The sequence below is a fragment of the Benincasa hispida genome, chromosome 8 (genome assembly GCF_009727055.1).
Source record: "Benincasa hispida cultivar B227 chromosome 8, ASM972705v1, whole genome shotgun sequence".
Classification (NCBI taxonomy): domain Eukaryota; kingdom Viridiplantae; phylum Streptophyta; class Magnoliopsida; order Cucurbitales; family Cucurbitaceae; genus Benincasa; species Benincasa hispida.
The window spans coordinates 61,829,030-61,842,227 of record NC_052356.1 but is presented as its reverse complement, the minus strand read 5'-3'; the positions used below and the strand labels follow the sequence as shown (position 1 = coordinate 61,842,227).

At 30.3% G+C, this 13,198-nt stretch overlaps 1 protein-coding gene across 1 annotated transcript; it reads right to left on the bottom strand.

Moving 5' to 3' along the window:
- Positions 1-9,444: 9,444 nt before the first annotated feature.
- Positions 9,445-12,821, bottom strand: LOC120084012 (ras-related protein RABA1c). The gene is made up of 2 exons (XM_039039917.1): positions 12,391-12,821; positions 9,445-10,053 (listed from the first exon to the last, which is right to left on the bottom strand). The coding sequence occupies exons 1-2, from the start codon at positions 12,609-12,611 to the stop codon at positions 9,618-9,620; spliced, it is 657 nt and encodes a 218-aa protein (XP_038895845.1). The 5' UTR covers positions 12,612-12,821; the 3' UTR covers positions 9,445-9,617.
- Positions 12,822-13,198: the final 377 nt, after the last annotated feature.

Genomic DNA, 13,198 nt, shown 5'->3' with positions numbered 1-13,198 from the left:
TATACCCACACGGTCATAAATTTTTATGGCTTTGTTTTCTCCATCTCATTAATTAATCAAATTAAAATATCTTCTATATCTATCTGTATTTTGACACGTTAATTAGTCTCCAAAATTTACTTTTACTTCTATACAAATTTGATTAGTAATTAAATAAAAAGAATCAACGTTTTTCATCATCATCTTCTTCTTTTTTCTTTCTTTGTTTTTTGTTTTTGTTTTTATTTTTTTATTGATTTACATGCATGACGATGATGGTATATATGGAGCTATTACCATTCACATAGAAAATGAAGAAACGTGAGATAAAAAATTCGTTAGAATATAATATCTAATTATTCAAGATTGTAGATATAAGAAGAAAATTAGTCATATTATCTTTTCATTATAAAGTTTTCTAGTGATGAGGATCGAATAAATTACAAACTTAGTAGAACTTAAGGAACTAAAATATGAAAGTGTTCAAAATTGTAATACAATAAATTTGCTAAGCGTTCATATTTATTCTTCATTTATAGTTTTCTTGAAAATAGTTAATTTATTTTTTTTAAAAGATCTCTTGATCTCTAATTTTAAAAAAATATAATAAAACCTTATTTGATTTTCAAAAGAAAAAAAAAAGTTTAAAAATACCTTTCTAGTTTGGAGATGATTAAGTAGAAACTATCAAACTATTATTTGTAATGTGATATATATACACCCAAGATATATATGAACTAATCCTTTTTTTTTTTTTAAGTAGGTACTATTCTTTCATTATTTATAATGCTATATAGTTCAGGATTAAATCTGAAAAGTGAGAAATAAAAGGATAAAAACTACTTTTTGGTTTTGCAAATTAATTTACCTAAGATTTTAATTTTTTTTTACATATAGCTTATATATTAAATTTTATTTTAAACAAATTTATTCTTTAAAATAAAAACAATAGGATAATAAGATAATTAATTATCAAATGGCCCCTCATGGATTTGTATTTCAAAGGAATCTTATTTTCAACAATATTTGTTTAATTTTGTTTAGCCAGTGGTCTGGTTTATTGCACCACCTTACAGACTAAATACAAAACTACAATTTGAAAATAAAATTAATTTTCAATGATTAAAGGCAAATAATGCCTTGAGAAAATAACAAAAATACTTAAGAGGAGTTAGGACCACTTGAATATATTAAAGTGTTAAGATAAAATTTATATATACACATTATTATTAAAGAAAAAAAGGCTCAATTTAAAATTTATGTGGATCAATAATTCAATTACAATACAAGCAATAAACACCATTATTAACAAACTAATAATCATGCATTTTAAAACCCTATTATTATCAAATTAAGCATTAAAAACAAATCAACTAAAAATAATTAAATGGCCTAAACATAGAGAGCAGGATGGGATAAATGAGTAGTTGAAATGTCAAGCCGGCCAAACCCTATAAGAGTCAAATTAAATTTTGACTTAAAACCCTATAAGACTTTTATTAATATATATAGATAATATTAGATTAATTAGCTGTAAGAAAACCATATATTTTATAATGATTTCGAGGGCTTAAAATTTAAATCGTTACATTAAAATAAAATCATCCCCACGTGATTAGGGCTCCATAAAATCATCCCCACGTGATTAGGGCTCCATAGATGCTTAGTTATTACACCAATCTGAAAGAGAGAAAAAAAAATCTTCATTATTATCTAATAAACAAAAGAGGGGTGGTTAAGAGATTTGAAAAGATAATATATTTTATTATTGAAATTTCTCGATTAATTTTTTTTTTCCTTTTTTGACCTTTTGTTTTGATATGTACGTAACCTAGAAACAGAGATGGGATTCTTCCTTTTTTTTTTTTTAACTTCTTATTATTTTATTTTGGATTATTTTCAAATAAAGAAAAATAAATCAATTTATTTATAAATATAACAAAATATTACTATCTATCAATGATAAATCGTGATAGATTACGATAGATATCTATCAGTGTGTTGATATCCATCATGATCAATCACCAACTGATAGATATCTATCGCAGTCTAATACGGTTTATCACCGATAAATAATGATATTTTGCTATACTAGAAAATATTTTCAATAATTTTACCATTTTATTTTTCAATATGTAATAGATTTAATAAAGAAAAAAATCTTTTTAGTTTTCATTTGGTTCCTAAGTTTTAAGTTGCTCCTTTAAGTTTCAAGTTTTGTTTCAATTTGATCTCTAGATTAAAAAATTTACACATTTAGTTTCAAATTTTCACTAAATATTCACTTTCAATATTTGGCATTAATGCTTATTAATTAATTTAAAATAATTATGAAGTAAAATTTTTAAATTTAATTGTAATATTGATGATAAAAAAATAGTGAAACTTAGTTAATTATAATTCTTTTAAATTAATTAATAGATATTAACACTAAAGATAAAAAGTGAGTATTTAGTAAAAAAAATGATGTTAAAAATGTAAATCTTGTGATGTGACCAAAGTGACTCAAATCTCAAGAGTAAAATTGTAATTGAAACTTAGGACTAAATTGAAACCAATTTCAAAACCTAAGAACCAGTAGTATAACATTTTGAAATTTAAGGAAAAAAAATATTTTTTTTTCTTTTAATAATTTACACACAAGATAATTAATATTATAATAATGTCATTCCCTACATTTTGTGGCATCTATTGTATTAATGATATTCTGAAGGTGAGAATAATATCATATTCACACGTTGAATGTAAGTTCATAATTTATCTTTTTGATAAACGAGTAGATTGCTATTTAATGACAATGAGGCTTAAAATATATACTACTGTGATGTGCAATATTTTCATTTTTCATTCTTTGTTTTAATAAAATAAGCATAAGTATAAATAAAGTCAAAAAAATATAATGGGAAATGAGAGTTTCATTCTCCTTAAAGGTGGGAGGACTTTTTTTTTCTCTCTCTTTTTGTGACAAAAAAAAAAAATGGGAGGACTATCAACAATAGGGTTTGGGAATAATTTATATTTTTAAGATGGTATAAATTAAAATTAAAATTTTAAACTATATAATTGCATCTATTTAAACCTTAAAATTTTATAAGTTGAATCAAATTAGATTATTCGTTAATTATTTATAACTATTTTCATTTGATTTCACTTACAGTCAACTTAAAATGACTTAAATAAAATTATTGTTATTCCAAAACTTAATCATAGTGGTAAAAAAATTTATTGTGTCATAATTCTTCTTAAATAATAGAAAAAAATAAAGGTAAAAAGAAAAAGAAAAGTCAACTCAATTCAATGAATGCAAATGTCTATTTGATTTTACCATTTCTCTTTAATATACATCCATCTTTGTATTTAAAGAAATATAAATCAAAATTATGCATTAATGATTTTAAAAATGAAATTTCAATAGATGGTCTACATTATATTATTATTATTATTTTAGTACAATATCAGTAGAGGAATCGAACCAAAGATCTCTTGGATCAGAATAAACACATAAAATATGTCAATTGAGCTATTATCGCTTTGGTTATAATATAAATTGTTTCACTTAAGAAAATTTGAAGTTTAATCTAATAAAATTATTAGTAGGTATTAAATGATACAATCTTAATTGGACACATAGATTAATTTTTTATTAAAAAAAAACTTTTTTCAAAAGAAATTATAATGACGGTATATAATCATAGGAAGAGCAAAAAATTGTTGCATCCATTTTATATATTAAGATCAATTTTAATGAAATAAACTATGAACTTCATATCATATGTGATGTCTAAAGCTAAAGAAAAATAACATGGTTGTACTAAAAAATTAAAAATTAAAAATAAAATGGGTTTTGTAATCAATATCTTCTGATAATTTTGCTTAAACATCCCATTTTTTTTTTTATTAATGGTTGATAATTCAAATCTTCGATGTCCATTCAAATAATCTCTTCTTTATTTAATTTGATTAAATTATTATGTTACCCAAATTCCTTCTTACAAGCTATACATGTTCCATATTCATTCTAATTTCAATATTTATATTGAAAAAAATAAAATGCCTATATGGAGTCTTTATATGATTTTATTTTACCTCGAGATTTCGTTGACTTTTGAGCTATATACAAACAAGAATATAAATTACACGCACGCACGCACGCGCACACACACACGGACATGGATACGATACGAAACGACGATACGATAATTTATATATATATAATGTCTAATTAATTGTTATAATACTTATTTTAAGTTAGATTAAAATAGATTCAAGAAGATAGTGAAAACTTAAANAAAAAAAAAAAAAAAAAAAAAAAAAAAAAAAAAAAAATCCAGTAGTGTTGAGTGATTGTTGAGCAACTAGAGTAGACGGTAGGAAATAACTAGAAGATGAAGATTGAAGAATGAAGTTGAAGATGAGAGGGGTGTGGATTATGATTAAATTGTGAGAGAGAAAGAAAGAATGAAGATTTAAATACATTTCAGGTTTTTTTTTTTATGTTTTTATCTTTTTTAATTTATTTTGTTTTGGATTACTCAATTTAAGTATACATTTATGTTTGGAAGTGATTTTAAAATGGTTGAAATCACTTTTGTCATTTTTAAAATCTCCGTGAAACATGTTTAATCATTCAAAACTAATTTTGATGATATGAAAATTGCATTTAAAAGCGTAAATTTGAAACTAAATTAATTTTGAGTACTTAAAAGTGTGTTTTCGAGTGATTTTAAAAATGAAAAAGTGATTTTTGATGATTTTAAATTCAATCCTAAACATGCACTAAAATAAAATGGGTTGTGGGTTGGGATTTTTAAGTAGTTGGGCTTAAATTTGAAAAAAAAAAAAAAATGACTCACGTATCCCCTTCACGTATCTGGAAGCAGATACGCGTATCTAAAAATTAAAAATAAAAATAAAAAAATCAGATACTTCAAATCACGTATCTGACACGTATCTACCACGTATCTGGACGTATCCGTATCGTATATGTATCTGCTATCGATTCTCTATACAATTAGAAGTATTTGTGCTTCTTAGATGTCTTGACTTTATATGCCTGTGGAGTTTATATATCTATGTTTAGGGTGCAAAGTTGTTTGGTCTGAGTTCATATGTCTCTGTTTGGGGTGCAAAGTTATTTGATCTGAGTTCATATGGGTGTGTTTAGGATGAGAGTTGAGTTCATATGTCTGGGGTATTTGATGCAGTTTTTTAAACTCTAACTAATATGTTTTTATGATTACTATTTTTGTTTTGGAAATTTTTTATTCAATAATTCTACCCATCTTTGTTTAAATAAAATATGGATTGCAACTTTTTTCTTTTAATTTTTAAAGCTTTTTTTTCTTTCTTTCATTTCTTTAGTAATGAATAACAATTGATGCACTATATTTCTTCCATAAATGTAGTTAAATAAAATGAGAAAATAAAGAGAAATAAAAACATTTGATTCCTAATTTTTCTCCATGAATTTCATCATCATTTTCTTCATTTTCTTCATTTTCTTCTTTTTTCTGTTGTTATTTTATATTTTTACTTTGTCGTCATTTTTTTAATTGAATCTCCCTCATCATCTTAGTAGCCAATGGAATGTCACATCATTTATTCAACAATTTCACTTTCAATTTCTCCAAATTTGGAGGATCGTCAAAGAAAAAATCTCCATTTTTTACTAATTCTTGCTAAAAAAAAATGTTAAAAAAGATCTCCATTTTATGGTTTTTTATTATATGCTACATATTTTTCAACTACATACGTATTTTTCCAAATATTCTTAATACTCATTTGATATCTGAATTCAATTAAATAAAAATATATTTTACAAATTTTTACATATAAATATTACACTTAATGTAGACAAAATACTAGTATTTATATAATCATCAACCCTATAATATATTTTAATAGTGATCAATCTTATAATAGTCAAAAGTGGTTGTTGGAGATTAAAGTTGGTCGCATGATCAATCTTATAATAGTCACAAAGATCGCGTCAAAGCACAACGTTACTGATCCGTTTACAAAGGCTCTCACGACTAAAGTGTTCGATGGTCATCTGGAGAGTCTGGGTTTACGGGACATGCGACACCTTGTCTAGCGCAAATGGGAGATGATACTGGGGTATAGAGTATGCCTAGTTTACTGTATATTGTACTGTTTTTGTATTGTACATTAAACTCCCATGGCATTAGGACAAGTGGAAGATTGTTGGGATTGGTATCCTAATTCTCCTGGTAGTCTCGTATTTTGTAAACATATTGTTATTAATAAAATAAATGTTATTTTATAAGCATTTACTCAAATCTGATAAATTAAGATTTGTGGTTATTTCATATAACTTAAGCATGTATGTGGGGACATACAAGTGGATAATACCTTAAGTAATAACCTAAATGGTCTGTAGTAGATGGATAAATGAGGGATATCTTATTCTGTTAACACTACAGATACGACCCGCTTTGTAGACGTTACAAGTATTGTAAAGTGCTACAAATGGTTTGATCTTGACCATTCGTGTAGAGATATGCGAGCGGGGGTATCCTATACAAAAAGTTTGTATAAGACCGGACCACAAAATGATTAGTCTCTTTATATAACGACGTTGATAATTGAGACTTACATTTCACTAGAATGACCATAGGTGACATGACCTTAATCCTGAGTGAGTTAGGAACTCCTGCCTATGAAGGTGGTCCTTTGATTTGTATGGGTGAGAGTGGCCAGATTGCCAGCTCAACAAGCCTACCATTTTGGGGATTCATCTGATTGGGAAGTTAGAAACTCAGGTACACAAGACAGAATTCACTCCTTCCCCGAAATAGAGGTAAGTATAGGTGAGAGTGGCCAGATTTCCAACTCAACAAGCCTACCATTTTGGGGATTCGTTTGATTGGGAGCTGGAAACTTAGGTACACAAGACGGAATTCACTTCTTTCCCGAAGTAGAGGTAAGTAGATACATTGCTCCTTTAAAGGCTGATTCCAGGTCTTAAACATAGTGGTCACACCCTCTCCTGGCCCGAGAAGAATTAGTTATAGTAGGACTGTGACTTATTGTTCATTAGAGGAATCAGTGGTACTTAAGGAGTTAGATGTAACTACATAGGGAAAAACAGTGAATTGGCCTAGTTGTACTTACGAGTGATTTATGAAGGGTCATGACACTATTGATTAGTCATAAGGACACATAAATATATCTGTAGTGCGAAGAGTACAGCTGTCAATCTTTAGTGGAGTGACCAACAGTTAACGGATGGTGAATCTCGTGATTAAAGAGTTTAATCAGTTATTCACATATCGTTGGAGCTTCAAGCTACAGGTCCATGAGGTCTCTTTGGTAGCTCAATGGGTTCAAGTTGATCAGGTTTTGGGTTAAATTGAAGTGTTCAAATTAACAAGAGAAAATTCAATTATATGTGATATAATTGATATGATGTATTTGATACATTATATGTTTCATATGATGAAATATTAAAACTATAGGTTATAAATAAATTAAATATAATATGATAAGTTGGTTATTATATTTATTTGTAACATATTAATTATATGGTAATTAATTATTCTTTTTCTCTAATAACCTAATTGAGTGGGAGGTTATTGGAAGTTTTATGGTAACTGTGAGATAAAAGAAAAATTATTTTCCAAGTCGCAGGGATGATTCATTATTGTATCATTTCATCAAATGAAAACTATCGTGTAAAAGTGTTTTACTAAACGATAGCGTTTCACAGCTTAAATGATCAGGAGTTTCGAGTTTACTATATGATAGTTACTCGTTTGCTCATTACTACACGATAGAGTAGTAAAGTCTATACGATATGTTTCTTCTTTCTAAACGATCGAGTATTTAGTCTATATAATAGACTTCATTCATCTCCCACTTACTCGATTGTCTACTTGATTGTCTACCTCCTGCTTTCCTCAATCCAAAATTATACAGAGTCCCAACTCATAGATTCTCACACCGAGAATACCAAGGTAACCATTGTGGTGGTATTCTAGTTCCATTTAAGGATCGGGTTGAATTCGATTGTGATCGAGGTTCGTCTAGTCGTTCGTTGAGATCGAGTTCTAATTGTTGTGTTCAAGTTCGTGTTGTTGAACGAATTGCTGAACGATTGAGGGATACTTAAAGAAGAGTTCTTCATAGGTTTGCATACTTTATCCCTTGTTTAGTCTTTTAAAGAAGTATGTTGTAATTTACTCTTTATGCATAATCGTTTCCGTTTAGACTGTAATTGTTTGTGTTCTTTCTCAATTGGATTTGGAACGATTCGCTTCCACTTACTGGATCTCTATTTAGATTTTGTTCAATTTATTATTATTTCTTTTATCTTATTTAACTTGACGTAGGTATTAGAGATAAAATGTGATTTTAAAAAAATCGTAAATGAGAGACTAGAGGATAAGATATTATTTTTTTAAAAAAATATTTAAAGAGAAGTAGGGATTATCGAAGATAAAATGTGATTTTTTTAAAAAATATATTTTTTTTTTTTGTGAATTAGATATTAGAGATAAAATGTGATTCTTTAAATTTCTTTTCCCAGTGAAGTAAATATTAGAGATAAAATGAGATTTTTTTAATAATTTAAATGTGAAATTACGTAAGATATCCCAATGATCATCAATTAAAAGGGGCAAGAGCGAAAACAAATATTTCTCCTCATAGCCTAGTCTAGATTAATTAGGCTAAAGTCAAATTGTGTAAAAAAAAATATATTTAATTTGACCCAAATGTTAAATAAGTCTAAGTCCAATTAGTTTGGCCCAGGACCCAGGTTCGTGGACCAACCAAATGCAAGCCCATAAAGTGAGAATTCTATTGAAGAGTCAGAAAATTCTACACTTCACATAGCCCAGAGAGTAGGGTTGGCAACAGGGTGGAATGGGACCGGGGATGCAATCAATTAAGAGAGAATCAAATGACCGAATACTAGAGATCGAAATACTAGAGATCGAACTACATCTACATCAAATTTACATCAATACAAGTTCAACTTCATAAAACAAGTTTTTCGAGTACGAACCATTGTCTAATAGGTTTGTCTAATGTGTTTATGAATGTTTAATTGAAAATGCCTAAATTTTCATGATTTAAGAAAATAACCAAAATACCCTCACACTTCACTTGATGTTTGTTTTTGGTTGTTCATTTTTTTTTTTTAATAAAACTCTATCATTTTTTAGAAACAATAGAGAACCGTATGCCGCTATGCTCCCTTTGTTGGATTACTCAATCAACGAACAATAATCTAAAACAATCGAACAACTTTGTTGGATTACTCCAGAAATTGATTGACAAAATTTAAACATCCTAATATTTATTCTTTTTCCTTTCTATCTTGCAATAAGATTAAAACAAGAATCGGAATTTGGTGCAGACTAAAAAATCCACAAACTACCAAGTGAAATCAATCGATTTAATGCATATATTCCTTCTTACCAAGTTACTAACCAAGCTCTCTGGGCTCAAACTTAAACTTTCAGACTAAAATATATTGAAAAGTAAATAAAATTCAATCCATGGAATATCGATATCCTATTGAAGACATCACTTTAGAATTTCTACTCAACTATGGTGCACATAAGGATGCAGCAATATCAAATCAGCCACATCAAAAAATACAAATCAAAAGCCTAACTCGAACAGCACCCAGCTTTCTTTACAGCGGAAACATCTTTACCGACATCAATTTTTTCTCCTTTCGAAGGAATGGAGGCAGCAGCAGCACCATCACCGGCCTCCATGGCTTTCTTGCTTACAATGTGATAGATTTGAGTAAGGACTTCGGCAAATGAGTTCTCAACATTGGTTGCTTCCAGTGCAGAAGTTTCCATAAAATAGAGAGATTCCTTCTCAGCAAAAGATTTCCCATCCTCTGTTGAGACTGCCACCAGGTGTCGAAGATCTGATTTGTTACCAACAAGCATGACGACAATGTTAGGATCGGTATGGTCTCGCAACTCCCTTAACCACCTCTCGACATTTTCAAAAGTGGAATGTCGTGTGACATCGTAGACAAGCAGTGCACCAACGGCACCTCGATAGTAAGCACTGGTAATTGCACGATACCTACGGACCCCAAAAGAGATGATTAATCCACAGAAAGAGTGAAGGAGTGTGTGTTATTATTGACTTGAAGTCTCTATTGTAAACAAGATATAAACTTGAGCACATTAAAAAAAAACTTTATGATTCAGAGGATGAAATGGAAAAGCTAGAAATATCACATCCATCATTTAATTTATGCAAACATCAAAACAAGCCTCACTGATGATCAGCTAAAGCATTGAAGCAGCAAATGAATCTCGTATACTAGCTCTTTCTCCATTTTTACCACGTAAAATGGCAGACATAAAATATAGTACTGGTTTGTTTTATTTTCAGTTTATAGCTTGAAGTTATCATTTACAAAACATTCTTACGAGGTCTGAAACAAATTAGGAGCTATCATGGAATGCCATTGCTAACCAACTACTGTAATAAGGAAAAAGAAAGATTTTCCTTTGAGCAAACACAAGTATAAGCTACTCTATAGTATACTATTTTCTTTACATCGATTAAAGAGGAGTGATTTGCACCTCTGTAGAGGTAGAATGAATACTTGATAAGGAAACATGCAAAGGACAGGGTCATACTCTAAATATGAAATGTACTAAGGACACAATGTAACTTGTTATGAAAAAGAAAATTGCAAACATATTCAATTTTTAGAAATCTAATACTAACCCTGATAAAAACGCTAACGACATTGTTACCCAAGAGTCCAAAACTCACAACGTTCAGAGAAAGAGGAAGAATATGAGGAGAGGGGGACAAGTAGGTGTTAGTTCACGGACAAGTGCACACATACAGGCACCGTTTTTGTAAGCAAACATATGAAGAGAGACGAAGGGAGTAGTAGATCAGCATTGGGTTATGCAATGAAAAATCTAAGAACCAAGAATGCATGTCCCAGTACTAGGGGTTTGGACTGCTTGCACTTGCATTCTGTATTATTGAAATGAAAAGCAAAAGACAAATATGTATAACTTTACAAATGCATAATGTAAAGTAATCATAAACAGGGACTATCATGGTTTGATTCCATACCTCAAAAACATTTATCTAGGTTTGTAACTTGTTCTTTGACCTTCGGGAGATCCATGTTATTTGAAAGATATATTCATATTTATTACATACAGAAGGAAAGAAAATGCGGTGTCACACTTGTGTTGAGTACAACAATTACGGGGTTGGGGGAGGTGTCACACTTGTGTTGGGATGTACTATAACACATGAATGTCCTTTCTATGCCCATGATTCTAAGAAATCATGGCAGAGTACTTAACTTTTCATTAATAACGACTGAGAAAGCACATCAATATATGTTTGGATGGAGATACTGAAGCATTCAACTCTAATTTCGTAGTTATTATGTCAATCTCGATATCTAGTGCCACATCTTTTCAATGAGCCTACTACGGAACCCCATATATCCAGTATAGAAACAAAAGTACAAATGTTCTTGAATTTTTCACGGAACTACGGAATCCTTTCCCCCCCTCTAAAGGCCCAAAATCCGGTAACTACATTTTTTTTAATATAAGAACACAGCTTTCATTGAGTAAAAATGAAAGAATACACCAGTAAACAAAAACCTAGTCCACAGAAAAAGGAGACTCCCTCTACAAGAAGGGACTCCAGCTATACAAAATCATGTTATAAAATAATTACAAAAAGACCTTCAAAATCGAAACCCAATGTGAAACATGAAAACGAACAAGAGACCAACTTTCTCTAGCATCCCTCTCGACTCCTTAGAATCCAGTGACTACAAAATCTAATTAAAATTGTTCTTGAATAGGTCTCAGCATTTCTTGAAGTCATTTCTGAGAAATCCCACTAAACAGAATCAATAGCCTTCGTTTAGGAGGAAAATTCAAGTACTACAACATCCAGACATTGCAACAGTTCTTGGAGTCTGTGTGATGCTATGCCTAAGTTCTCTAAAAAATGTTTCTCAATTCCTACAACATTAAGGGATTCCAATCATTCTTGTAAGTCAATGTATATAAGGTGTGACCATACAAGCAACTCTAAGCAGCCTTGATCAGATCCACTAAACTAGTAAGCTACCATCGCGGTTCTAATGTCCAAAACTCTAATTCAGTGAATGCGTAAAGACATTTATGATATAACCTAAGCCATCCTAAACTTCAAATTCTAGTACTCACTCAATTGAAGCTAATACAGAAACAATTCCATCAGTAAAATCATCAAAGAACAGCACTACCCAAGAATTTCATTGGCCAATCGTCAACAACAAGATAGCTTAAAACACCAAGCACCATAAAAAAACTCAGCAAAAATAAGAAACACCCAGATCTTGAAAAAGGGAAAGCGTAAAGAAGAGAAACAGTTTCGAACCTTTCCTGGCCAGCAGTATCCCAAATCTGAGCCTTGACGACCTTGCCATCAACATTCAAGCTCCGAGTAGCAAACTCAACCCCAATGGTGGACTTGGACTCGAGGCTGAACTCGTTTTTGGTGAACCTGGAGAGCAAATTGGACTTGCCCACACCGGAATCTCCAATCAGAACTACCTTAAAGAGGTAATCGTAGTCATCTTCAGCTCTGTAGCCGGCCATCGGAGTCGTCCTTCTGAATAAGAACTTTGGTTGGAGTAAGAGAAGAGAAATGGGCAATGGCTAGATCTCTGTGTGAGCAGTTTTTGGGGGTCGTTTTCTGATCTTGTTGTTTCGAGATTGTGAATATGGAAATGGGAGAGACCGCTGTTTGTGTTGGGCTGGACTCCAAACACAAGGGAGGGAGGGGGGGCTGAGGATTGGAAGAGGAGAAGGACACGTCTCTTTTTCAAAATTTTGGATTTCGAATTTGCTTTTGGTTTTTGAGTTCTACCAAACTCCTGAATTGACGTCAATGTCCTTCGCCATATTCCAATCTCTACTCCCTATTTCAATTGGACTACACAAGGTTATTTTTGTCATTTTGATGCCACATCTACCGCGTTAGAAAATTAAATTATGGAAGGTTATTTATTTATTGGAGGGAAAAAGTGTGACGCTTTTTGAATTTTCTTCCAACATTGGTTTGGTTTGATTCCTCTTTTGTTTTTTAATTTAATCCACCCCATACTAACAATTTTGTCCTGTATTTTAAATTTTATAATAATTTAGTTTATCTACTCTACATGTAACAATTTAGTCTTTCTATT

Excerpts from the sequence above, each read along its gene's own strand:
- LOC120084012 (XM_039039917.1), bottom strand. The coding sequence starts at position 12,611 with ATGGCCGGCTACAGAGCTGAAGATGACTACGATTACCTCTTTAAGGTA. Across the intron at positions 10,054-12,390 it reads GATACTGCTGGCCAGGAAAG|GTATCGTGCAATTACCAGTG; the intron begins GTTCGAAACTGT and ends TGGGGTCCGTAG.